At 34.2% G+C, this 27,626-nt stretch overlaps 1 protein-coding gene across 1 annotated transcript in view; it reads left to right on the top strand.

The window, feature by feature from the left end:
- The window catches only part of IFT43 (intraflagellar transport 43), a 75,269-nt gene that overhangs the window by 33,847 nt on the left and 13,796 nt on the right, over positions 1-27,626 (top strand). The window contains exons 4-5 of the mRNA XM_039351683.1: positions 9,726-9,761; positions 12,415-12,458. Coding sequence (XP_039207617.1) covers positions 9,726-9,761; positions 12,415-12,458 — 80 coding nt within the window. The remainder of the gene's footprint in view (positions 1-9,725; positions 9,762-12,414; positions 12,459-27,626) is intronic.

Genomic DNA, 27,626 nt, shown 5'->3' with positions numbered 1-27,626 from the left:
CTCCCCACCAGCAATCACTACCCAGATGCTTGTCCATTTGAATTCTAAAGTCCCAGAGTACTTTAGTTTCTTCATTTTTTATTACTTTGTCTATTTTGTGGTCCCACCAATTCTTCAAGTTAAACCTAATAAAGAACTAAGAATTATTAAGGCATTGTCTAAAATTACTAATTTTATCTTAAAATTTTATCTTCATCTTTATCCAGCAGTTCAGGGTGGCATATGCTGCCCTTCCTCCTATTTTTTTCCCCATAACTACCTTGTAGATTAGGCTGAGAGATAGTGACTGTCAGAAAGTCAACAAGAGAATTGCCACCACTGAGAGTGGATTGGAACATGGCTCACGCCATTAATGGTCCAACCCCTTATCCATAGCTTTGCCTTTATTTCACTGAATTTTGCATCAGCATTCCCTTCCCAAGATTTCAGGAATGGTAATATTCAAATAGATCAGAGATTACAATTTTAGTTGGAAAGCCTGTAATACATTGCCCTGTTGGATGATATCAGTCTGACATAATTAGGGTACAGCTAGCATGACTTATCCTTTCATACATTCACAATAATCCTATCTTTCTGTTTATTTTTTAATACAAATCAAAATCATGAATATAACTTTTGGGGGAAAAATTGCCCATCCATGATGCTACTTTCTGTCCCCAGAGTCAAAACAAACACAGTAAAAGGAGATACTTCAAGAAACCCTGCACAGTTTTGACACTTCTGGGAGAGTATTCAGTACTGCAGTAAAAATTTCTATTTTTGCTATTTGAAGTACATTTTTATGTATGTGTGTATGTATGTATGTATGTTTGCAAATTATGCGTGTAATTTATGTATATTGTTTCTTCTTTTTATTCATTCCTAAATAAAATATAGTGTATAAACAGCCAGATATTTGAAATTTTAGCAGTTATGCAGTTTATAAGTAGAAATGGAAATTCATATATAGGTCAAAATAATGTTTGGGAGAATATTAGAAAGTAGATTAAGTGCAGAATTCCTGCTCTTAGATATTGGGAATCCTGCCCTGATTCTTTAGTATGAATCTACAGCAAATTACTGCCCAGGTTGTGTATCATGATAGTTAAAAACCTTGCCCTTGCAAATTGTTCTAGTGTAGTTTATGCCTTACGGACAAAACTTTTTTTCCCCCATTCCTTGAGTAGGGGGCTATCAGTGCGTACACCTAATACTGTCAGTAGCTTTGTTCAGAAGCAGGGATTTTTAATATGATAAGCCTAGCAACTGGGTCTGCTTTTCCTTTGATGAAGTCTTTCTTCAAAAATAAAATTTCTGTGAACATCAGTACTTTCTTTTCCTTTCTGTTCTTCTAGCAAGAGGGCATCTTCAAGAAGCTTTCATTTTGCAGGTCATTCATAAAAGGGAAGCAGCTTAGTAGGCAGTGCGTTCACTTCCATTTGGAAACATCCCCTTCAGCTGTGATGGGTCTTCTGCATTTGGACCTACTAATACCTTTGATATTCTACTCACTGACTTCCTGCAGAGCTCAGAAGATCCCATTCTTCGTAATTTGTCATCACTGAGGAAATTTTTATGTGTTACTTTTCAGAAGTAAAAAGTCAAGCAGTGTATTTCTGTGAACATATATTCATATGTTTTTCATTTCTGGAAATTTTCAAAGTAATAAGATTCGTTGAGTACAACATTGCTTGTTGCTGAGTTCAGCCAAGTCTTCAGTATTCAGAATCTCAGCTAAAAGTCATTGTTAAAGCTTGCAGAGTTTAGTACTGTATCATTCCAGTCACTCATTGAATGCAAACCTTCTGTAATATGTAGATTTTTTAAAATTGAACAAGAATTTTGAGCTGAATAGCAACTTGGATAAATATTTAGCAAAAATGAGATTTCTTTACATTTGCGTGATCTCTATTAACTGGTATACTAGGTTTTTGCTTTTGCTTTTTTTAAAATAGAACTTCACTAGAGGTGGGGAATTTAAAGTGGAGATATAGGAAAGAAAGGAAATGTAAATACCATTATAAATTTAGTCAGAAGGGGGCAAACATTGCACAGAAATAAGTACACATTCCAGTATAGTTAGAGCTCTGGCAGTCTTTGTTTCAGTGGCACTCAGAATCAAGCCCTATGCTATTCCCTACTCATTTAATTTGCCTGGTGATGGTTTGTGTAGTATAAATAAAAGCTTTACTTGCACAACTTGCTTAATTGGTCATGGGAGGAGTCATTATGTGAATACGTAAATCTAATCAGCTAAAGATTAAATTAGAGATGTTAATGATAACAGTTTAATTTAAAATAGTCCCAGATTTTCTTGGGGTTAAATGCCACCCGCTTTCAGCAATGTCATGCAAATATTGTACCCCATTCAAAGTGAAGCAATTCCCAGCCCCATTTATTCAGTCTTTTGAGAACAGAGGACATAGACCCATTGGAAAAGTCAAGTTCTATTAGCTGCTGAACAGTTCTTTAACAATGATTGTCTGGAGAGATCAATCAAGCTATTTACTTTATCTACATCAGTGAGATTATTTGTGGTTACTGCCAGTGAGAAAAACCTCATCAGAGGCTCTTATGCCAAAATTCCGAAAATATTTCCACAATATTCCCTGACTAGGTGCTCTGGATCTCTGGGATGCACTCTAAATTGCTTAAAGGTAATCGTGTCACTTCCCCTTTGTCCCTCTTCTGGGTTGTATAGGCCAAGGCTTATCTCCTTTTCTGTTATTTTTCTGTTTAATTAGTTTTGTTTTCCTTGCAAGGACTATAATCATTTTTCTTTCTTATGAGTTTCACATGGGGGAGAGGTTAGGGTTAGGGTTAGTTGTAAGCCAGGGTTACTCTGACAGGAATCATTATAGCTGATTCTTCTACTCCTTAAAAGGATGTTGTCTTGTGGAGAAGGATGGTGTTGCTGCAAGGGAAGAAAACAACAGGGATAGACAAGTAGAGAAAATTGTAAGCTTTTGTGTAAACTGGGGCACTGGGCTTTGCCTATTCCCCATCACTCTTTTCATCTCCCTTTCACATCACTAATGTATGATGATTGTACTTTATGACTTTACTGTGTGTTCAGTGAAAAAGAGACTGGTGATATCACGAAGCTTGCCTGTATTTCTCTGTTCTTCATTGATTACAGCCAAGATTGGAGAAAATAGTTGAGGCTCTTTTTCTAAAATGGTGATTTTGTCTCGTTCAGTGTGCCTGAGTGCAGGAGAATTCCAGTAAGAAAGTTTGCCTTCATTATTCTAATAGCTGATTAAGTAAGTATGTTGTGCAAACAGGATCAGAAAATATCAGTCTGTAATGTGATTTTGTTGCTGGGGTATTATTTTATTTTGTTTATTTTTATCCCACCTTTATCATTTTTATAAATAACTTAAGGTAGCAAATATATCCAACACACCTTCCTCCTCCTATTCCCCACCCCACAATAACAATAGCATTGTGCAGTGAGTTGGGCTAAGGGTGAGTGACTGGCATAAGGTATATATTGCACTTAGTTGTGCCAAGGCAATAAGTAATATGATACTATTTACTTACATTTCCCTAGAAAATGGCTTTTGCATAAAGGTGTAATCAGACTAATATTTTGGATCTAATATTTGGAATTGATAGTAAATGTGTATCTTTTACTTTACTTGCTTAGAAGCTGTTCTGAAATCCTTTTTGTATTAAGGAGATCTAAAAATAAACAATTTTATTTTTAACAAAGTTAGCACCTCAAAAAGTTTAGTATGATTATTTTACTACTTATATCTAATAATTTTTTTCTCATAGTTTCTTTCAGTTCATGCCTTTTTTATCCAGTATTCATCATAATATCTTGTGTTATTTTTTCTTCTCTCCCTTAACAATATGAAATACATTCGTTTTCTGTTTTATGCCTTTACAGTAGACTGTCTTGCAGCTACATGAAATATAAGTACAAGAAAGAAGAGTAACTAGCCTTTGTGGGCTAGAGATATTAACAAATTTCAAGGGCATTTGCCCACATTTATCCCACTTATGTCACCTGTTAAAACAGGTTAACGGTGTCTAATTAACCGCTGAACATTGTCATCCTGCATGAATTTAGTATCCTGGCTCTTCTTGAAGCTTAGCTATTTTATCACCATTAAATCTTATCAATATTCCATTAAATAGGAATAAAATGTTTTAACAAAGAGGATGTCTACATTAATGCTGTCTTTCACCCTTCAGCACTTAACCTCTGAGATATAGCATTTATGGAGAATTGCTTCCTCACTCCAAATCTAGAAAACTGCTTAGGGGTGAGAGGAGAAGAAAATTTGAACATCACTCTTGTATACCTATGTGAATAGGAAAGCTGCTTCCATTTCAAACATTTGTCTTATCGTATGTATCTGGAAAAGGAGGAGTTTTATCTAAAAATATATTTTATTTCTTTTATTCAACATTTCAGGACTAATCATGGTATAGCTTTCTCTCTTTTTAATAATTCTGTTGGATTACAGGTAATCCTCGATTTACAACCAAAAGTCAGCCCAACATTTCTATTGTTAAGCGAGACATTTGTTAAGTGAGGTTTGCCCCACTTTATGACTATTCTTGCCACAGTTGTTAAGTGAATCACTGCAGTTGTTAAGTTAGTAACAAGGTTGTTAAGTAAATCTGACTTCCCCATTCACTTTGCTTGTCAGAAAGTCACAAAAGGGGATCACATGACTGTGGGACACTGCAGCCATCATAAATATGAACCAGTTGCCAAACAGCTGAATTTTGATCATGTGACTTTGGGGTTGCTGCAATGGTCATAAGTGTGAAAAACAGTCATAAGTCACTTTTTTCAGTGTGATTGTAACTTTGAACAGTCACTAAACGAACTGTTGTAAGTCGAGGATTACCTCTATTTTCCTTATGAAATAGATATGATACACATATAAAAACTGTTATATCTTGGTTGACCCAAAAAACATTTTTGTTGATTCTAATCCATATTAAGATTAATCAAAGAGCTGAATAGAGGATATAAGCTTTTGAGTTTTCTGAATCTCTGGGAGTCAACTCTAGTCTCAGCAGATTTAGAGTTGTTCTGATGTCTGTCTGCCATCAGAACAGATACCATTTGTAAACATGTGAGGGAAGAAATTTACATTTACATTGTAAATTTACATTAAAATCAGAGTAGACCATAATTAGATTTGATAGCTTTTGAATCATAGTTGTGTAAATTATTCAAAAGTGATACTTCACAAAGTATGTATGTGACAGCAGAGCTGTCCCTCAAGCAAACAACTGTATTTTGGGGGAGGTTTGCAAAGAAGTTTTGAGGGATATCCTTAGTTGTTTGTGTGTCTGTGCTCAGTTGTTATGTTTCACAGTTTTAGCTGATCTGCAAGAAATACTGTACATCTGGGGACAGGCTTCATATAATCACACAAGTTTTCTGAAAGGTTGTGTCTACTTAAAATTTCAGACAAGAGGCCTTTATTCACACTAATGTGCTTTGTAAAGAACTCATTTCAAACTTTTTGTACCTCTCTTCTACTTTTTTCTCTTTCCGTTATGCATTCTTATACATGTGCGCATGTGAGATTCACTGTCTTTGCCAAAGTGACTCACAGATGATTGTATAAATTGTTTATATTTGTTTGATTGATTTCTATAGTAAAAGATACTGCATTTGAGGTGATGTATACTTTCTGTGATAGTTTTATTTCATGTGGCAAATTCACACGTTCTTGATACTATAAAAGGTAGTCCTCAACTTATAGTCATTTGTTTAATGATGGTTCAGAGTTGTAATGGTGCTGATAAATGTGATTTATGACCTGTCTGCAAAGTTTCAACAGTCTTATATCTCCGTGGTCACACAATTGCAATTTGGGAGCTTGTTAACTGGCTCACATTTACAGTGGTTCAGCCATCCTGTAGTCACATTGCATGTGAGTTACCATGTGACTACAGGATAGCCAAAAGGAGTAATGAGTCACAAGGCAGCTGATGCTAGTAAGTTCTACCTTGCATGTTGAATACTGGGAGAAAAATGAGTTCCGAGACAAGATTTTTGCTTCAAAACATGTTGAGTACCAAATTCGATAAATTTTGAAGCATTCAAGTACAGCGGCACCATTGTAACTAGAATCTACTACAAAACTTAAGGTTTAAATATATATTTGAATGTTAGCGTTTTAAATTATTTTCTCTTTTATTAGATTTATATCGGACCTATTTATACAGGAGTTCAAGCCAATGTATGTAGGGTTCCCTCCTAATTTTCCCTACAACAAACAACCTGTGAGATTGACTGGATTGAAAGAGAGTGACTGACCCTAAGTTGCCCAGGAAATTTCTCTCTGCTCCTGGCATAATGCCTTAATTATTACATACCATTAGCTTCCCTCCCTCTACTCTTTTTGAAATAGAAATGAACAATTTGTAGGATTTGGCTAAGCATTGGTATTTACCGTTTGTTAAATCAAACCTCGAAGAAGGCTTGCTTGCAGTTTCTTCATTACTACTTCCTGACATATCGCTGCTAGTTTTATCCTATCATTTTTATCACTCTCTACTCTTTTTTGTAATCACTGTCATCTGATTCTTCTTCAGACTCTTGGCTGGGTGTATTTGGGTCTTCTGACATCAACAGCACATAATGTAGCAATGTAGCACCAGCTGCCCTAGTAAGAATCATGGCATAATAACACTCTTCCAGTATGCAAAACTGAAATGTCTCTTAGTCTAGTACCAAATGATTTGAACCAAAATATGAAAAGTTTGCACTGTTTGTATAACTGAAAATGAAGGCTGCTTTTTTAAAAATGAGAGTGAGACAATTTCTGCAGTCTTAAAAAAATAGGCATTATCTCTGGAATTTTCAGTGATAGCTTCTTTGTAAAAGCAGAACATGTGGTGGTAGAGTACAACCTTATTATGTACCTTGTCATGCTGTGCTCTTTGCTCTAGGGAGTGGAAAAAGAGTATTTCCCAATGTGCAGAGTTAAAAAACTTCATCTTGTGAAACAGTCAAAGCAATCAGCAAGTGATGGAGTATCTGTTAAAAAGAAACCTGACATTTAATTAACTTTTCAAAGTGCTGGTTCAGCAACCTCTATGTTCTACATTTTGAATATTGAACAAGCACTCCTAATCGGATCTGAATTAGTTCTGGGCTTGCTGGGGTGGGTGAAGAACAAGTGAGTTGCTTGCTATCTTCTACCCTGTCTTTTTCCTCCAACATCACAATATTATTAAATAATAATAAAATGTATTTAATATTCATGTAATAATTTTTAAATATTATTAAAAACTAATAGTAATGCAACCAAATTGTACCTGATCTCTAGGGCATTTAAAATAAGAACTTCCAGGATTATAAGAGATGGCTGGGTTTAATTATAATGGTTTATATTAAAAGCAGCAGGGCAAAGGTAGGGTTTTAATTCTGATAGTTAAAAAAGCTTTATTCTTACATTGTTTTAATTTTGAACAAATATTCAGAGGCTGCTTTTCAGGTAATAGTGTTAAAAAAAATCTCCCCAAGACCTATTTTTGTCTCATGATTTAATGTATTCAACTCAACTCTAAGTGCAATTTCAGATATTACAAAAGTGTAGTAATAATGATATTGTGAATAATTTGTGTCTCTTCACTTGGTTCTTGTATAAAATGAGCTATGAGAATTTTTGCCTCTCTTCCATAAAGCTGTGTATAACTGCAGATCATATGAATGCAGATTCTTGTAATGAATGTGAGGAAATTCCATTTCAAGAGATTTGACACTAACAGAGTTAAAGAAAAGTTGCTGACGTATCAATACAAATGAGTTGAGAAGAAAGAAAAACAAACATTGAATATGTTTTGTGTTTGACATTTAATTTATTTATATTTAATTATTTATTCAAATGTATCTGCTCCTAATCTTTTCATTATGAATGACTTGCAATTTAGGAAACAAAACACCAATAAGATGATAAAAATCAGTTATAGAATCAAATAGCAATAAATATTAAAAATTATATTTATTTATTATTTATTAAATTTCTGTGCTGTCCATCTCACTGATAAGAGTGCCTCTGTAAACAAAGAGTAAAATAAATAAAGCTGTAGCTGGTTTGAGATAAGTACAAATATCCTCTTGAAGACTGAATTCTGTTTGCTTTTTAATGTTTAGTGACATAGAATAAAATAGACAGTGATGATACAATCAGGGTACTTTTTTAAAAGTTCACCCCATCTAATTAGCTTGCAATTACTGGGCCAGGGCTTTCTTAATATCTTCTTTTTGGACTGGAGTCAAGGAATAAAGTTAGGTTTCACCAGCTCATGGATAATACTTAACCTCAAATAGGAGCAGCCAAGAACAAAGCCATACTCAACAGCGAACTAAATGAAATGTAGTGAGTTAGACAGCCAGCTCAGATCAGTAAAGCTAGTGGCACTAGAGTTTGTTTCAATTTAATTTGTGGACTCTTGTCCAGGCTGTGTTTTGGATATATGCTCTTCTATAAGATCCTGGGCTGGAAGGAACAACTGGCAGGGATCAGGTTCTCCATAAAGCAATTATTCATTCTTCCTTCCTTTCCTCTTCCTTTCCTTTTTTTCCTCAGATCTGTCTGAATCTTTGACATTATTAAATACAATAAAGATTTAAAGTTCTCAATGTGAGCCATTGGTGCACATTCTAATAAAGGTATCTAGCTTTTAGAGATATGAAGGAAGGAAATTTCTCAATTATTCCACTTCTGATGAATCAGTGACAAAGAGGATTCCTCTGGGGCAGTGTTTCCCAAACTTGACAATTTTAAGGCATGAGGACTTCAACTCCCAGAATTCCACAGCCAGCGTTGCTGGCTGTGGAATTCTGGGAGTTGAAGTCCACATGCCTTAAAATTGTCAAGTTTGGGAAACACTGCTCTGGGGTAAAGTGATTGGTAGCAGCAAACTGAATCCCCAGGCATTAAAGAGAAAGTACAGGCAGAAGGACGAGGGGTGACCTGATAGCAGTGTTCCAATATATCAGGGGCTGCCACAAAGAAGAGGGAGTCAAGCTATCCTCCAAAGCATCTGAAGGCAGGACAAGAAAGAACAGATGGAAACTAACCAAGGAGAGAAGCAACCTAGAACTAAGGAGAAACTTCCTGACGGTTAGAACAATTAACCAGTGGAACAACCTGCCTCCAGAAGCAGTGAATGCTCCAACACTGGAAGTTTTTAAGGAAAGACTGGACAGCCATTTGTCTGAAATGGTATAGGGTTTCCTGCCTGAGGAGGGGGTTGGACTAGATGACCTCCAAGGTCCCTTCCAACTTTATTATTATTATAGTTGCAGGATGAAAGTTAGGAGAACCGTTGTGGGAATCATTAGAGACTAAGGCCCCACATACCATGCTGAATACATCCTATTTGCAAGTTTCCATTCAGCCAAACAATCTAGGATCTCATAATTAAAACCAGCAATTTAGGTTTATCAAACTGTTGCCTTCCTCGGCACTAGGATGATATGTGGCTTTTATCATTTTACTTGTTTCTTTGTTACATTTATATCCTGCTTTTTGTTCATGAGCTTAAGACTGTGTTCAGTTTCCCCCCACAATGGCAACGCTATGAGATAGAGTCACTAGTTCAATGCTCAAAAAGAAGCTGAAAGATGATCTTTTTATTTCAAATGTGAATAATTTGGAGAAAAGATAAATGTACTTCTCATGAAATAATATTTTGAAGAGTTATTATGAGCTTTGTTTTTCCATTGTTCAATGTAGGCTTTTGTTGTCTTTTAGGTCAAAAAAGAAACCTGCAGAACAAGAAGTTGAAGAGTAAGTGACTCCCTCATTGTCTACCATGTTTCCACATAGGTGTTAAGAAAGACTTTCATTTTCATCATTGTATGTTTGTGGCTATTGTCCCTGTATATATTTTTGTAGTTTTTTATCATGTGTCTTGAAATAGATATAAGCTATTAGAACTACGTAGTGATCTAGATTTGAAGGGGAAAAGGTGATTCATAGCACATATGGGTGCACCTGCATATTCATCCTTTTATTGAAAGTAACTGCCTGAGTTCATATAGTATATGACCCTGGGAAAAGGCACGTTGGCAATATGTGCAATATCTGTACCTATACATGCTACAAATCTTTTCTTCTTAGAAACTAGATTGCTGCACAATCTTATGAACTATTTTCTTAAATGCCAAAGAGGAATAGATTAGACTGAAGTCTTATGATCCCCAAAGAACTTCAACTTAAAATCTGAAGTATTATAAATAATTTAAAATAACAATTGGACATTTGGAAGCCACTCTTTTAAAAAGCTGCTTTCATTCCTGATGCTTAGATTTTTACAATGGTTTGTCTATCTGTTCATTAAATTTATATGGCTGCCCATGACTCTGGATGAAAGAAAAGTAGCACTGTTAATATTAAATCTCCAACAGATGGCAGTAATGATGTATTAGAAGTTTTGAAGTGTAGTTTAGCATCTGTTCTTTCACTTCAAGTGGTGAGAATTTGCTATAAGAAAAAAGTTGTGATGCTATTATTTGTGAAATATCAACCTGTAGTGAGTACTTGTCAGTACACTTTAAGCAGCAGACCGTCACTGAACTTATGGCTGTTCAGGACTGCTAAATACAGTTGTTTATGGCAATGTGACTGTACTGGTCCAATCTGGATTATGGCCAGAGCAACCGTTTACAATCCAGAATAGTGACTGTATGAAGCAAATACTTTTCATCACTGTGCCAAAGAAGGTGATGGTGAACTAATTTCTGTGTGTGATTAAGAATGAAGTGCATGACCCGTGGCAGCAACTGTCAAGTTTCACATGAAAAGATTTGATGAACTGAACTTTTGGGGAAGGCATAGCAAATTGTAGCCAGGGCACAGTCACCATAGCAAACATCAAAGAACCAATGAATAGACCAGTTTTTTGGAACCTCTCTAGATAACGAGAGGATGGTAGATCACCCATATATACTCTGGATGTCTGCTCCTTGCGGAGACTGCAGGACAGTATTCTGTGAGTTTGAGCAGTGCGAGACAAAGGGATTAGCCATCTTGCTTGCAACTGCAGCAGTGTAGGGGAAGGAGTAGCAGAACCTGGGGGAAGAGTTAAAACAGGAATCAAGCTAGAATGACTATGTAACCATAAGCAGAGTACAGTAAGCCCAACCCCCCTTGAATTCTGTTGACTCCTAGTAGATACTAATCATGAGTTGAGAATATTCCTGGGCATAGGCATGAATAGCAATAAATCAGTTTAATTGGATCTTCATGTATGGATTTGATCCTTTGTGCCTGACAAGCAGAACGGTTTAAAAGACATTAGTTTTGCAAGATTCTTTAATCACTTTCAGAAATTGCCTATTAACCATTTTAAAGCTATTAGAGACCTTTGGAACAACAAATTTCAAAAGTTGTTGCATGAGTTTAGCTGCAACTTTGAAATTAATTACAAGCTTAAAATTAAAGAAATTGAAATAAACAGCAAAAAGCTAAATATGATTTTGATCTAAGAAATGGATTGGTCAAGTTAAATTTGGAATATTGATATTTACTATAAGATTTTAGAATTAATTACAAAAAATAAATAGCTTCTCATGTAAACAGAATTATTTTGGCTATCCTTGTTCATAACAAAAAAAATAAATGACTTTATGATTTTAGAAACTGGAAGCTAGAGGGGACTAAAGATTCTAAATAGTTTTAAAAATACAAGCCTGCTTTTGGTACTGGTTAACTGGGATTTATAAAATGACACAAAATGTCATAACATTGGAAATATTAAAGGAGAACTTTGAAGAATTGAGTTAAAAATTAGTAGCTACAGTATCAACAGTGTGAGTAAAGATGTCTGATTGTATAAATAAATTATGTCCAAAATATGTTGAGGGAATGATAGATATGAATTTTGTCTGACACAACAGAGAAAGTAATGTAAGTGGAACTACAAACAATAAACCAAGAGAATGATTTAGGAAATGACAAATTTTTATTGCCCATTATTTTTGGATTATTGGATATATTAAAGAAAATGGCTGAGGTTTTAAAAATTATGAGAGAAATACAAATGACAAATCAAGAGAATGACTTGGAAAATGTTTTCTTACCAAATCTACAAAAGAGGCTTGTTAAATCCTTGAAGTCTGGAGCTGATTTCAAGGATATTTTTTCTTGTTCCTTGTTATTCAAATATCCCTGTTTAAGCTAAAATTATGAAGTTAGAGACATTACTTTTGACTCAGTCTTCAGATATGGTCTTTACTGGAATCAATGTAATTGTGAAACACCAAGACTGATATATATGCGAAAAGATATGCAAAGATGCACTCTCATTTCTAATAATTTGTAGGTTTATAATTCTTTTTAGAGCCAAAAAAATGCTATATTGGGTTCTTCAGAGGAAAACTTAAGATACTGTTTTACACACTTTCCTGTAATGGTGACTTCACTTTGTAATATTTTCCAGTCATCGTCTAAGACAAGAGAGCACAAAGGCAGATAATGGAGAAGGTACAAATTTCCCTTTTAATTAAAATTAAGGTACTCTCATGTTTCTGATGACTTCATTACAATATATGAATTCAACTTTTCTCTGGCTGGAAGGCAGCAAAGACATTCAGGATATCTTTCTAATGTAAAATCATTATTTGTTTATTATCATGCATTTTGTTCTATTTGTTTTTGTTTTTGATATCAAAAATCATTAGAATATTAATATTTATTATTAAGTTACAACTTTTTAAAATATACAAAATTTTATACCCAATTTTTATTCAATGTATGTTTTTAAGACAAGCACTTTAATAAATTCTTGTACTCTGCTTCCCCAAATATAAAGTATAAAATACAGTTTAATGAAAAATTAGAGCAACTAATTGAATTTGTGTATCTTGGTAGAATGCTCTTAAAGCTTTTTAAGAAATTCAAATGGTGATAAAAATGTGGGTTCTATGGTGAAGAATGAATTTGTTGAAAGAACAAAAATGGCTGATCTTTCTGCCAGAAAGATTTATATAGCCACCCATTTTATATTGAATTCTGCGCAGCTGTCAATCAATTTTTTTTTAAAAAATCAATAATAAACCAACATGATACATATATCTATTAAATATTTAATATTTAATTAAACATTAAGAACCTGCCACCAAAGTTAACATGTAGTCCTTCATTAGAATCTCTCATCCACCTCATCCTATCTCAGCGCATTGGGGAAAAGCCAGGTCTTTAGTGTTTTTCAGAAAGCTAGAGGGCTAGAGGCCTACAAACTTCAAGACAAAAGATTTTTTATAGGGCAAGGGCTATCATGGAAAAGACATGTTTCCTACATTCCACAAGATGACAATGTTTAAGGGAAGGGACTAGGAGTATGCCCATCCTATATGATCATGTTGGGACAGGTAGATGTCCCTAGGCCCTAGGGAGAGTTGGTCCTGAAGAGAACCTGGCCCCATGCCTATTTTTCTTTTACATGGAAGTAAAACTTTGGTATATTAAGAGAAACATAAAAGTAAATATAATGGGAATTGTGTGTGGTAAAATAAACTATAAAATCAAAAAATTAATGGGAACTGAATTAATGGAAATACAAAATTAGTAATTCATATGAAATAATTATATTGAGGTAGTTTGATAATAAAAGACAGAACAGATGAATCGCAAACAAATATGAAGGGAGATGAATGGATGAAATGGAAGGAGGATCAAAAAATTGTAGTTAAATGGTCATAGAGGTGAGCTGTGAAGAAGAAAAGTCAATGTAGGAGGTGATATATAGACCTGATAAAATCAAATGAGTTAGAAAGATGAATGATATTGGTATAAATTATATTTAGCTATATTCCATGTTCTTATGTTTTCCTTTAAAAAAATTGCTTATTCTTTCTTACCCCCTTCATAACTATTTATCCCAAATTTGTATGTACTGCATGTATGCTTTTTAATGCAGCTTTTCAATATATTTGTATCTTTTTGAAAATATTTAAACAAAGAACAATGGCACTAGCTAACCCCATTGTTGGGCGTCTATATTATAACTGACATTTCATTCGTTTGTAGACATTGCTATTGCGTTTTTTCATTCAGCTCTATAATACAGTTATAAAAATTAGAAACTACACTTTTTGTAAAAAATCCCAACAAATTTCCTGAATTCAAATTCTATTTTAGATATAGGATTCATTAGCAAAGTTTGCATAGATGAAATAGTACAGTTTAATCAATGTATTATGTCTTTGTGGTATATATATGTATATGAATATACATAACCAGTGCACATTGCATGATTAATGGAATGACTTAAGTTATTTCTGTCTTGTTTTTATCTTGTTTTTAGATTTAGAAAAAGACTAGCTTGCACCACAGGAAGTTATTTTAATAGGATTTAGTAGATGACAACCCTAGGAATAATAAACTCTTGCAAGCAACAAAAATTGTTTAATTCCTAAAAGACAGACCTGGTTGAACCACTTTTGGCCAGGGGCAATTGAGGACTTAATATTGTGTATGTAGCAATCTGGGTGATCTAAGAGAAAAGCGTTTAAGGGTAATTGCTCAATTTTCTATCCATGTCAACAGGGAAAATGGGCAGAAGTGACTGAGCTCAGCTCAATAATAGAGCTGGATGAGATGGGAGATGCCAGGCTAAAGCGGGAATTGAAAAAATGCTATCTGTTAAGAATTTCCACAGAGCAAGGTACTTATTCCAAGCTCAAACTGCTTTATGGGTCTAAATAAAAAGTACTAAGTCTTTCAAAGTAATCAATTTGCAAGAAGTGGTACCGTATAAGATGACTTTTGAGAGCGTCGAAACAGCCTCCGAACTCGGGGGTCGTCTTATACGCCAAGTTGTCTTATACGCCGGAAATAAGGTAGTTTCTGGCTTATAAGACGACTTTCTAGGCATGCGACTCGGTGTCAATCATCTTATACGCCGGAAATACCGGTAGTTTCCGGCGTATAAGACGACTTTCTAGGCATGTGACTCGGCGTCGATCGTCTTGCGACTCGGCGTCGATCATCTTGTGACCCGGCGTCGAACTAGGGGGTCATCTTATACGTCGGGTTGCCCTATACGCCAGAATATACAGTATCCTGTTCTTTGGAAATATTTTATTTCTTCACTTTTCTTGATTTGCTAAGCACAAGGGAGTATAGTTATAGTTGTGCAATATCATCCTTACTAACTTAATTAAGATCTTCATTCTGATTGCAGTTATATCCTGCTATTCATTTGATCCCATATTATCATATGTTCCATTAGGGCTCCAAATATCTTCTCCCACTTTCAATTGTGAGTCGATGGTCTCTCCTTGCTCCCCTCCCCCATCCTCTTCCCCTATCTTATGTGGGTAGTACTTGTCCGGGTATCATACCGCTCAGCACTTCGCCCTTCACCCCCCATCTTAGTGCTCTCTGTATCAATTATGCCTTGTTCTGTCTGTTGCTGGCGGTTATCACCCCTATCCGAGGCGAATCCCCTGTATTCCATCGGGGAAGCCACCAGTTGTGGGCGCAAGTATCCCCTGTCTGTGATCTTCCGCACATCCATAGGGCAAGAGGGGGAAACCTTGCACCATGATGGGGGAGGGGGAGCAGGGAGAGACATTGACTCACAATTGAGAGTGGGAGAAGATATTTGGAGCCCTAATGGAACATACGATAACATGGGAACAAATGACCCCCCCCATAACCCACAGCAGAGAGAAAGATGGTATGGGAGTAAATATCACTGAAAAAGAGGAGGGTGAAAGGATTCTAACGAATCTAAGAATTAACATTGAAAGAACAAGTAAGAGTGTCCAAAAGAGTGGTAGAGGAGAGCTGGGTGCAGACGTCATAGAAATGACCAGAACACAGATTAACCGGTTAGGACCAATGACGCGGTCTAGGAGCCAGGCACAAGCGTTAGCTAACCTTATTTATGGTGTTTCCACTAACTGGCTTTTAACCCTGACGATGTTGGGAGCTCCCAACAAAAGCTTGGTTTTATTAAAGTATTTTCTTACTTGGATTCTCCTGGTGGTCGTAAGTTATTTATTTTATAGTCTGATATATATATATATATGTGTGTGTGTGTGTATGTATACACACACACACACACACAATGTTTTTTATTTGCAAGAAGACCTTAAACCAGATGTTGCATTGTAGAGGGGGTTTATTCTTCTTCAGTCTCTATGCCAGCTATGTTTCTTACTGAAATTCCTGTTTATTATTCTTTTGAGAAAATTGAATGTGTCCTTCTCACTGATGAGTAGTTTACTAATTATTTTGAGATTCACAGCATTTCAGTTGATTCTGCCTTAAACAACATGAAATATTTTTTTAGCTAGTTTTAAACATGAGCATTCAGTGCAGATCAAAGTGCTTACATTATAACTGAGATGTCTTGGCAAACACTAACCACCAAAACTATGGAATATTTATAATTCTGGTGGTTGGAGGTGAGGAAAATATGATGCAGTTGCTTAAGAAGGACGTTATAGGTTGAATAAAATGAAGATTGGAAGGAGGAAGCTGTGAGAAGTTTTATATCAAAATATATTTTATTCTTTATACTGTTTTCATCTTCCCTTAAAACATTAACAGATTCCACAATGGTGTGAGAATCAGCATCCCTGCTAGATAATTGACAGTGAAGCTGAAACTAAATTAATGAAGTAAAAATAGCAAACAGGGGAAAATCTTTTACCCAAAGTTCCTTAAACTCCCAAATAAATTACCCAGACCTAATCCACATATCAAAGGATAAGGTCTGCAAACACAAATAGAGTTAATTAAATTAGGTCTCCCAGCGGAACTGCATGGTCACAAAAATAATCATCATAGACATACCTACACATACACATGCCCCTCAAGTGTCACCCTAGAATCAGCACATATACACTTCCACACCCTGAACAGGGTCCCCTCTATAACTGTGTCACTATACCCCGTTTCTCTGCAGCTGCCCTTGTTTTTAAGAATAAATATTTCTTCTTTCCTCACAGCTGTCTGGATTTTTATTTATACTTGCACAATCCCAGCTCACATTGGAACCCAAAATTATTCTTCTGGCAGAAGAAACAAATTAAAAATGATTATTTTAAGTTTTAATTTATCTTAATATTTTATGCAGGTCTGATAGTATGATAGATTTGCACTACAGTCAAAGAATTACTAGAAAGTAAAAGTTATTATAACTGGGCAAAGAAAATATTTATTAAAAATATCAATTTCTATGGTAAACTTGATCAGAGTTATGATAGCAATACAGCATCTAAAAAGTTTATTTCTGAAAATGTTTATCCTTTTTAAAAAACAACTACACTTTATGACTCTGGAAACAAATGATTAAAAGAATAGGCAATAATTTGCATCATTTGTGTAAAGGTGTTGGATAATGGTAAATGGAATGTTTGATATTTTCATGCCAAAATTCTGAAAAACAGTACATTGTCATATTGTAGCTGTGATTGTTGAGTCCTTAAGTGTGGTTGATAGACTAAGTTTATCTAAAAGACCCTTTAAGAAAAGCTCTTGAAATATGATTACAGAACTGAGGTGCCATCATTTGAAAGTGCCTAAGGCAAGTTCCTTTGAAAATTGCAGCTGTAGAGGGACAGCAAGAGAGCTGCATAGCCCTTAATTGTAGTGTTTTTCCCTCAGGATTTGCTCCCCCCATCAATTTCTCATCTGATAGCAGCACGAAAGAAAGCAGCAATTGGAGTCCTTGTCTGAATTATGAAAATCTGATTCTGAGTGACTGTGATCAGTCCCAGTGGCTGTCAGCTATAACTGCTTCATGTGCAATGAAGGGGCTTCTGAGAAGTTTCTGGATATGAAAATGTCATGAATTCTACTAATCATATATATGTATAAAATCATACATACAGTAAGAAATTTAACATAAAGAAATTCAGCTTGTCTTATTCTTTTCCACTCAATTATGAAAAGGATTAAATAAAATAGATAATATCTGTGCTCTAACAAAATTGAATAAGTTATTTATGAGAAGTTCCTTTTTGATCATATATTAAAGTCATTCTCATTAATATAACTGTATAGTATAATAATATAGATTTTCTATTTTCTTTCCCTTCCTACTTAGTCTGTACATATGACTGTTCATACCTCAGCACAACCACTGCATGAATAGGTGCTAGTATTATTTAATCTTATTTAGTTTTGGTAGTTTTAGTGATTTATAATTATTATTTATACTATTTATATTTTCTGATGACTTCAAGGTAGCTTTTTGTATATGACTTATAGTTTTACCTATTAATTCACATTCTGAGTTATGAACATATTCTATCCAACAACGATTTTTTACTGTGCCTCCTATGCCATCTCTGTTACTTGCTTCTTCTTACCGTTATCACCATTAGTATTGATTGTTACTATCAGAAGCTTTTGTCAGGTAGACTGCATTAAAGAAAAGTTTTCCTCAGGTAGGCTATACTGCTTTGCAGCTGCTTTTTTTGACTGTGAAAGAATGACACATAGTACAAATACTAAAACGTATGCTTCTATTAATTTATCAAAATAATAACTAATCCCAATTTTGATATTATCTTATTAGTGGTGTAACATTATGAACAAAACATTTTAACTGAATAATAAAATAAATTTAGTTTAAATGAATATTGTTTTTAGTTTTTAATTAAATGTTTTTGACCTTGGCTAGTGCTGCTTTTGAAAAATTGTTTTGTTTTTATAATGGAGAATATTTGAAGTCCCCAAAATAAAACAAGTTCTTAGTAGTTTTTATAACCTAACTAGTAGTTTCCTTCAATCCATTTATTCCCTTTACCAAGCATTATTCTGTGTTTTATAATTGAGTAGTTGTAAGAAATTTCCATCTGCAAAATGTATATTGTAGAAAAAACAGAATGCTGTTCTCTAGTGTTCTTAATGTAGGAATTGTAAGGCTCAGTTCTCCTGCATTACTTAGAGCTAGTGTACAATTAAATCTAAAATCTGTTCTGTAGGAAGCAATAATGTGTGGCATCTACAGATGTCATTTTTGTATCATGCCCTGAGGCAGCATTGATAGAATTAATAGGAAGACAACTGAATCGGCTTGCTTTTTTAAACTTTTGCAGTCTGTTAACATTCCAAGGTAGAATCACCACTATTGGCACATGTCCAATCATTAATTCTTATATGTTTGTTATATTAAACCAAGGAATATTGTTTGGCTAAAATCATTTTATTTAGTTGGTTTCTCAAATATGAAGTTTTATTATTTTACAGCTATTAAATTGTTTAATGCAGCACAATTTACATACTCAGTTGGTTTTGCTTTTTCATAATTTTGTAAGTAATTTTATAATTGCATAATTACATGTAGCATTTGCTATTCAGTTCAAACAGTAAATGACTAATGTTACATGTATTACTTGTATTTATAGGCTCAAAAATTGAATATATAAAATAACTTTTCATTTCTGGTAACTGTACACATATTATTTTGATGTATTTTCCCTTCTAGATATATAAATACATTTCCATGATTTATGCCTCTGGAAATATTAATTTGAATTAATACTTAGTTTAAGAATGTATCTATTATCCCCTCTATACTTTAAATATGTGGTAACATACTGTATTTTATTTAATAGAAATCTTGTAACAATGTATATTTTATTCTTCTTACTTTCCTAAAAAGATTTTTCTATACCAAATTTCCCTTTTAAAATCTGTTGAAAAGCAAGAATCCCTTTTATTTGTATCAGTTTCCTAACTTCCCTGAATTTAAATGTGTCTAGCGCTCTTTTAGTTTTTATCATTTCCTTTGTCTGTTAAGTGAAGATAGAGATTGCCATCGGGCCTGGATATCCAGTGATGTCGGTGAAGAACCTGCTAAGTGTTAGTACCGTTAGGAAAGTGAATGCTGCTTTCCTGCAGATTATAATTTTTAAAGGTTTAATAGTTTTTTATGTTTTAATGACTTTTGTGGGGTTTTTTTGTTATTTGTATTGTTTTGGGGATTTTAAACACTCTACAATTTATTTATTAGATTTGTATCCTGCCTTTATTACTTTATAAGTAACTCAAGGCAGCAAACATGCATAATATTTCTTCCTCCTCTTGTGAAGAAGGTTCAGTTGAGAGAGACTGACTGGCCCAAGATTACTCAGCTGGCTTTCATGCCTAAGGCGGAACTATAATTCACGTTCTCCTGTTTTCAAGGACAGGACCTGAACCATTACACAAACAAAATGTATCTAACAAAAATACTAACAAAACTCTTTACACAAACTCCAAATATCTAATTAAATATCTAATTAAAAAAAGTAAACTAACCCCCATTCCCTAAAATCTAGCTTAGAATTGGGGGGAAGAAGAAAGGAAGGAAAGGTAGAAAAGAAAAGAAAGGGAGAAAAACTCAATTTGTTCAGTTGATAGGTTCATCAAGCTTCCAAACCAATGAATTATTTCTAGATAACTGTTGTGTTCCTTTTGTGATTCTCTGAGTACTGTAGTCAGGCATTCATTGAGGTAATGAATAGTCGTTTCTACATTGTAAAATTCCCTTATACCAGTATCCAAAGATAAGAAAAGATTTTATTTCTTGATGCCTCACCTGGAGGTCTGCTTGGTGAAACTCTTCATACTTCTGTTTCATTCTGTAAGGTAGATATAGAAGAAATATCAATTGCTTCTCTCCATATTCTAAATGTGATGCAATTCTGGAGTGTTTGCAATATTTTATCTTAATTTGATCTCCAAAGAAATTCAGTAACAACAGGATCAGGGGATTGTGAGGAGCTAGAAGGCACACAATAAGATGCATCAGCCGGCTCAATAGTCTGTCCAGAACTAAAAAAAATATTTTGTTATAGCTTGTACTAATATTTTTTTGTGCTCTAAAGAAATGATACTAAGCTCTTTAGTTTTTATTGCATCTTGAGCAATTAAAACTGCAATTAATTTCTTGTTTTCTTTAACTTAGTTTCTTATTCTAATCTTATCAACTTTCTCACTATATTGTGAAAGACAAGGAATAATAGTAATAATTTATTAAATTTGTGTGTCGCTGACTACCAGCTCAAAGTTCTTAGAATCTCAAAACTGTTAACGTCCCAAACTATAAATTAGATGGAATTTCTGTAAGTTTCCATCTGGATTGGAGTTTGAGCCACAATTTCCAACTACTGTAATGAAGGTGGTAAATAATTTGAATAAATAATTATTCACCACTCTCACTAATTGGAAATTGTGGCTGAAACTCCAATTCAGTCTCATGTCCCAAGTCTATAACAATTTCTCTAGAAGCTGTGTAGAGGGCTATCCAAGGGAGAACTGCATTATAGCAGATGAACAGGGGGAAAAAGCTATTTCCTTGTTTATATGATGTGATCAATTTCCCAAAATACTGGAAATGGTAGAAATACTTTGAATTAATTTCCTGCTTACTATCTTTCTGCACACGTTTTATTTTGTTTATTTTTTGGGGGGGGGGCAGAAAGAGATAAATTTCCTTTTAGCACATCACATCATTGGAAGTCTATTTCCGCTTCTCTTGGTGCTCTGATGCTACATTTTCTCCTCTTTGGTATTTCATGCTACCTTCTCTGGATTTGTGTCTTCTTTTCTTCTTTAGATGAAATCTCAGTTTTCAGACACATATGCACATACCATTTCTAGCTGCAATTCTCACATATGTTTCTGATCTCCTTTTTATCGCTTAGTTGGGTGACAGATGGAAAAAATACAGAGATCCATGAAGCTTTTGGATTAGTTTGTATTTTGCAAAAATGATATTCATTGACAATGAGACTTACACTGAATGCTTCCTTCAAACTAAGCTCAACCTTTGAAGATTTAATGATTGAAGAATTTGTTCAGGAAATGGTTTGCCATTGCTTTTTTCTGTAACTCATTTTTACTTTGTAGTCCAGTCTACAGTTCTGAGATTTCCTGGCACTCTGATTTGAACCCAGCTTAGCTTCCAACATTGATCAGATAAGGTCATTCAGAGTGTAGTTAATTATAATAGGTATATTTTAGGAAATCCGATTATTTGAAGTATTATAATATTTATGAGGATATATATTGTAGTGAATAGCATAATAGTGATATAATTCCAAATTGGCTATGAAGGAAATTTTATGTCTCATATTTGCCTAAGATAACAAGGATCACATATGGTGTACTTGCTTAATGCCAGAGGGCTTTTATAGCATTTCAAGATATTTGAAGGAAAAATGTTTAAGAATGAATTGACACCTTTGAAATAGGATAGCAGGATCTGAAGGGTAGTGTGCTTAAATTTGTTAATATAAAAAGCAGTTCAGACTGACCACACTGTGCACGTTTGTAATTTTGTAGTCCAAATAATCCCAAATTACTTGTAGCTGGCATAGCTAAATGAAACATTTCTGTACAGAGCAGATGTATTTGAAAAGAGCTTATGCTGAATCCTGTTTGGGTTGCTTCAAGGGGGGAGGGGCTATTTTTCTTTGGCTTTTCAAGTTTTAAAATTTTCACTGTTGTTTTTGTAGTAAGTTCAGTGGTAAGCAAACAGAGGAGATGGGAGAAAGGCAATTGGGGTGCTGAGAATTAGTTGATATTTCATGAATAAAACCAGGTTTAATATAAATCATAGTTTAAAGTTATATATTGACATGACTAATCTCTATCTTTAGGGAGTCAGTGTGTTACAGTACAGGTCCAGCTTTCTGAAGTGCTCTTCTTGATTTTCTAAAGCCTTGGCTTTGTTTTTACTGAAAAGATTTGAAACCTACTTCCCAGATACTCCACAAATGGTTATTAGGCTGATCTCAGAAAAATTAACTATAACACTCAGTTTGTCTAGTATGGCAGCCAGTACATACAGTAGTTGCTATGGAACATATGATTCATCAGCTTCCTTAATGGCCTTACAAAACTGAATGAGCAGCCTTATTTGTGTCTGCCTTCATTTTTGGTTCCTTGCAGTTTATGAAGGCTATAGCCTGTTGCTTTCGGCTTTAGTTTTCTTATATCTATTTAGAAGAAAAATAAATTACCAGATTGAAATTTGCTAACTAAAACCATTTTCTAGTATTTGGTTACTGTAGTCTTTGATGTCTCTCTGACAGGACCATGAAATGCATGGGGTGTCCATAGGGACAGAATTTGCTGAACATGGTGCTTTGTAAATGCGGGAACACAGTGTCGCAGCAGCTCATGAATATGAAACGCCCATGATGCTACCTCAGTGGACTTGAGAACACAGATGAATCCTGTCATGTGCTAAATGAGACCAATTTCTTTCATTTAACTTCATCTTCAATCAGGCCCTCTTCCATTTGCCTGTTTAAAATTCCCTAAACGTGATGCAGAAGGTAACAGTGCTTATTTAAAAAAAAAAAAAAGTTTTGCAGTTGTAAGGAAATTAGAATTGCATGTGGTTGAAGTTCCATGCCTTAAAAATCAACTTATTTAATATAAATTGGATAAACTTTTTGTTTTAAAGCCTCTCATTGCACAAAACAGGCCAGTTAACTTTTCAAAGCTCTTATTTTATGTCCTTTGATTTTTCTCGTTTTGTACATAAACATTATAAACATAGCATTGTACATAACTATTATTTACATTTTTGCATTCTGTAATAATAAAAACTAGATGATTACTGGGAGACTTTTTCAATTTAATTTGGATACTAAAAATAGCAAGTCAATGAGTAGGATCAGAGCCTATCTCATAAATTATTTGGGGCAGGCTTTGATTATTGGGAAAATTTAAAAATGTACTACAAGATACTTAATAGTTTTTCAACTTGGAACTTTTTGTAAAACCTTTTGTAAAATTGAAGGATCCTGTAATTTGAAGATATAGAAAAAAGGCAGAAAATTAATGTTAAATAAATATAAAAATTTAGTTTCTGTCTTCTTCTCATAGATCAACATCATTGTAAATGTTATGTGGGAGCATAGCTGCTTAGGAATTGATTTTAACAATGAGCATATGAGCAAACTTGTGTATAAATATATATATATTCAGTTCATAAACATATGAGAATTTGATTATTAATCTAATAGGTTGTTGGATGTGGCCTGCCATCCTAAAATATGGCTGGGTTATCTATAGCTTTGCAGATGTTATAGTATTAATCAGTTGGCTTTCCTTGTTAAGACTGATGTAGTTTAGTGTTTTTGGAGGGCCATATCCTTCCATTCCTAACATAAGATTATATGCTATGAAACAATACCGTATATTCCGGCGTAAAAGGCGACTGGGCGTATAAGACGACCCCCAACTTTTGAGAAGATTTTCAGGGTTTAGAAAGTCGTCTTATACGCCAGAAAATACAGTACAATATTGAATTTCTGTTTATAGATGAACACAATAGGAGCTCCATTCCTTTGCTGCTAGAAAGCTTTGTCCTGTTAGTGCTTATTTCTGTAAAATAAAATAGGGCTGGCCACTAGGGGGCAGATTGGTTTTAAATTCAGAGAACAGCTACCCATATAAGACGACCCCTGACTTTTGAGAAGATTTTCAGGGTTTAGAAAGTCGTCTTATACGCCGGAAAATACGGTAGAACAAATAGCAGTTGTTCCTAAGCTTTTGTTATCAGACAAGCTTCAGGCAAAGAGAGTAGTCATTCCCAGTAATATAATATAAATCGTAATGATCTTTTGCCAAGGAACTCTATTCCCTCTTTTGCAGTCTTATTCTGTACTCAGTATGTGTCACCCAATTCTTTCAGAAGGGTTTGAACCAGTGGTGGGATTCAGCCGGTTTGCACCACTTCGGCAGAACCGGTAGCTAATTTTTTGTTGCCCAGGCCCAGAACGGACTTCCGGAAGTGGCATCCACACAGAGAATTGACACAGTAGTTCACATATTTGAATCCCACCACTGGTTTGAACCCACAGTTGGAAAATCTAGACACTTGTTGCTTCAGAGGAGCTCAACTAAGTACCATTTTCCATATTATATTTTAATTATTGTTCAATATATTTTAGTCAGCCTAACAATTGGAATTCTCCAGATAGTTCTGGAATGTTTAGTCTGAGATGCATATATTTGAGGTGCAGTTATTAGATTTCTCTGTTCCTCTGTCTAGAGTCACTTGTCTAAACCTGTTTATTTATTTGAATGCAAAGGTTTCAGAAGTAAATGCTGTTGATATTAATGAGAACTAAATAAAAATAAGTTAACATTTTGCCTTAGATCAGCATTTCTGATAATTTGCATCTTGTACTGCAGCAATCTGAGCCGTGTAGATTAGTCTGTAACAAGTTAATTTGTGGAAGAGTTGGAAAAAGCCATTCAAGTCAAATCTTTTCTTTTACTCAATACAGAGATTCTACTTGAACACACCAAGTGAAGTGAAACAAATGTTCGCTTGGCAATTGATTTTACTTTTGAACTGAAATTATCTTTAGAAAGTGTTTCTTCTACCAATCATTTGGAATTTGCCTGCCTTATTGGAAGGCAGGTTAAGGTAGATCTTGCCTAATGAAGAATAAAGTTAAACTGTTGCTTTCCATGTAAACTTTGCATTTGTTTATGTTAAATTTAATTCTATTATTTTTAGCCCATTTCTTCATTAGTATCATTTAGAATTTTGTTTCTGACTAGATTAGTTGTCCTATCAATTTTGTATCAGCTGCAGTTTGGAAAAATATTCCTTTTTCCATGTCATTTATTTAAAAATAGAAAGTACAGTGCCCAGGATTTAAGCCTATGGTCTAATTTGAATACTCTCTCCAATTTGATGATGAACATGTTTGAGCATTATTTGAATATATGATCTGAGCCAGCTATACATCCTCTTGATTGTCATGCAATTCAGCCAATACTTAACTAGCTTGTTAATTAGAATGCCATGGGGTACTTTGTCAGATGCTTTCCTAAAACCATATATAATATCTACACCTTTTTTACAGAAATTATTAATTCAAAAAATGAAATCATGTTAGTTGTCAAGATCTTGTTTCCAAGGTGGTTATAGATCAATTGTTAAAATGTTCTCTTGTACTGATGTCAAATTAACTGGATGGTAGTTCCCTGCAGCTTCTATTTTAAGATAGGGATATCTTACTTATTTCAGGCATTAGGTCTTTCACTGGTTCTCCAGCTAGATTATATGCAGCCATGTTGTTTTTTTTTTACTCTTGCCACTATTTTTGTCCATTTGCAAGATTTTAAAAACATTTGAATCCATTTTGAATTCCTTTCCTCATCAGCTTTTCTGGCAATGGAATTTAAAATTATTATTGCTCAGGATTTGTTTGATGTCCATGTTGCAAGTTTGTCACTTTATTTTGATTTCCCTTATGGTCATTTTCCTCCAATGTTCTTGTTTCTACTTCTTTAATTTCTTCTCTGAATGAGAAAATTGCCAGCAAAACAATCTGGAAAAATCATGGTTGACAAAATTTGCCTCTCAACAGATATCAGGGTAAAGTCTTCTATCATTACTAAGAAAGATAAATACATTAGGTTTACCAATATAAATTAATTTTAGGACTAATCATAGTGTATATTTTACTAATTTTTACAAAAGAATATGGTTGACTTCAAAAAGTTGTAAAAACCTCCAAATAATAATATCAAGCTGTTAATATTTTGTAGGTAAACATGATTTTTTTTTATTCTTGATTTTTTTTTCATGTTTTGTGTTTCTTGGTTTGTTGTAGAGGACTCATTCCACTAATTTAGAATAATCATTCTACTTTTAGGATAACCAGTACATGATAAATTCTGTTCAGCCTTGACCGACTGGCAGTCTCAGTCCTGTGGTGAAGCAGTTGGATAGCCATCGCTGTATTCAGTGCTCACAGCAGGCCTTGCAACATTAAATGAGTTGTATGAATGGACCTCAATTCATTACTTAAATTAGAAGTTGTCTTGTGGTCTATGAATTTTTTCTATTTGCTTTAATAGCTGCTGAGTTTATTAGTTTTAATTTCTGGTTCTTAGCATGTGCAGACATTGCAGCTCTAATCCAGCATTTTTGGACACCCAGAGTCTCTTAAAGGCATTCAAAAACCAAGTTTCTCTGGGTTTTAAACACAATGTATGTGACTTATTCAAGACCTGTATACAGATAGTCCTCAACTGACAACTGTAATTGAACCTGCCCATTAATGTTTAAATCATGATGGTCATAAAGCAGGTCACCCATGTGACCAACTGATTTTATGATCTTTTTTGCTGCAGTTGACAAGAAACATCACAGTTGTAGTGTTTTATCATAACTAGCTTATCCATCCTATCCTCCCAGGTAAAAATGTCCTGGAGAATTTCTTCTTCATAAAAATGTATCAGTACATATGTTGTACTTGTGTATACATGTGCTTACTTGTTATTTATAAACATTATAAGCCACATTCCAAAAAAGGCAGGGCTATAACAAAAAATGAATAAATATAAATTATATTAATAACTATTGATTAAAATGTATTGTCTATAAAATAAGGTTCTCCAATTAATCCAATAAAATCAGCAGGCAAGAAATCCAGTTTAGCTCTAATTAATCTTCAGAGGCATGTATACTTTCCTTTCTCACATTTCTTTATTTTTAAACAACAATATCCTTAGTTATTGTAAGACAATCTTTTCCTCCCATTCAAGGAAAAAAATGTTGTGTTCTTACAGCAAAATATAGTACTTTATTCTCCATTTATAATTCATTCCAAGCCCAGTAGAGGGAGCTAAATCAGCACTGAGGAGCAGATATCGAGATGTTCTCGG

The sequence above is a fragment of the Crotalus tigris genome, unplaced genomic scaffold (assembly GCF_016545835.1).
Source record: "Crotalus tigris isolate CLP2741 ecotype Arizona unplaced genomic scaffold, ASM1654583v1 scf7180000018371.15429387391:27106975, whole genome shotgun sequence".
Taxonomy (NCBI): domain Eukaryota; kingdom Metazoa; phylum Chordata; class Lepidosauria; order Squamata; family Viperidae; genus Crotalus; species Crotalus tigris.
The sequence above is the reverse complement of the archived record's forward strand: the minus strand, read 5'-3'. Positions and strand labels throughout refer to the sequence as shown.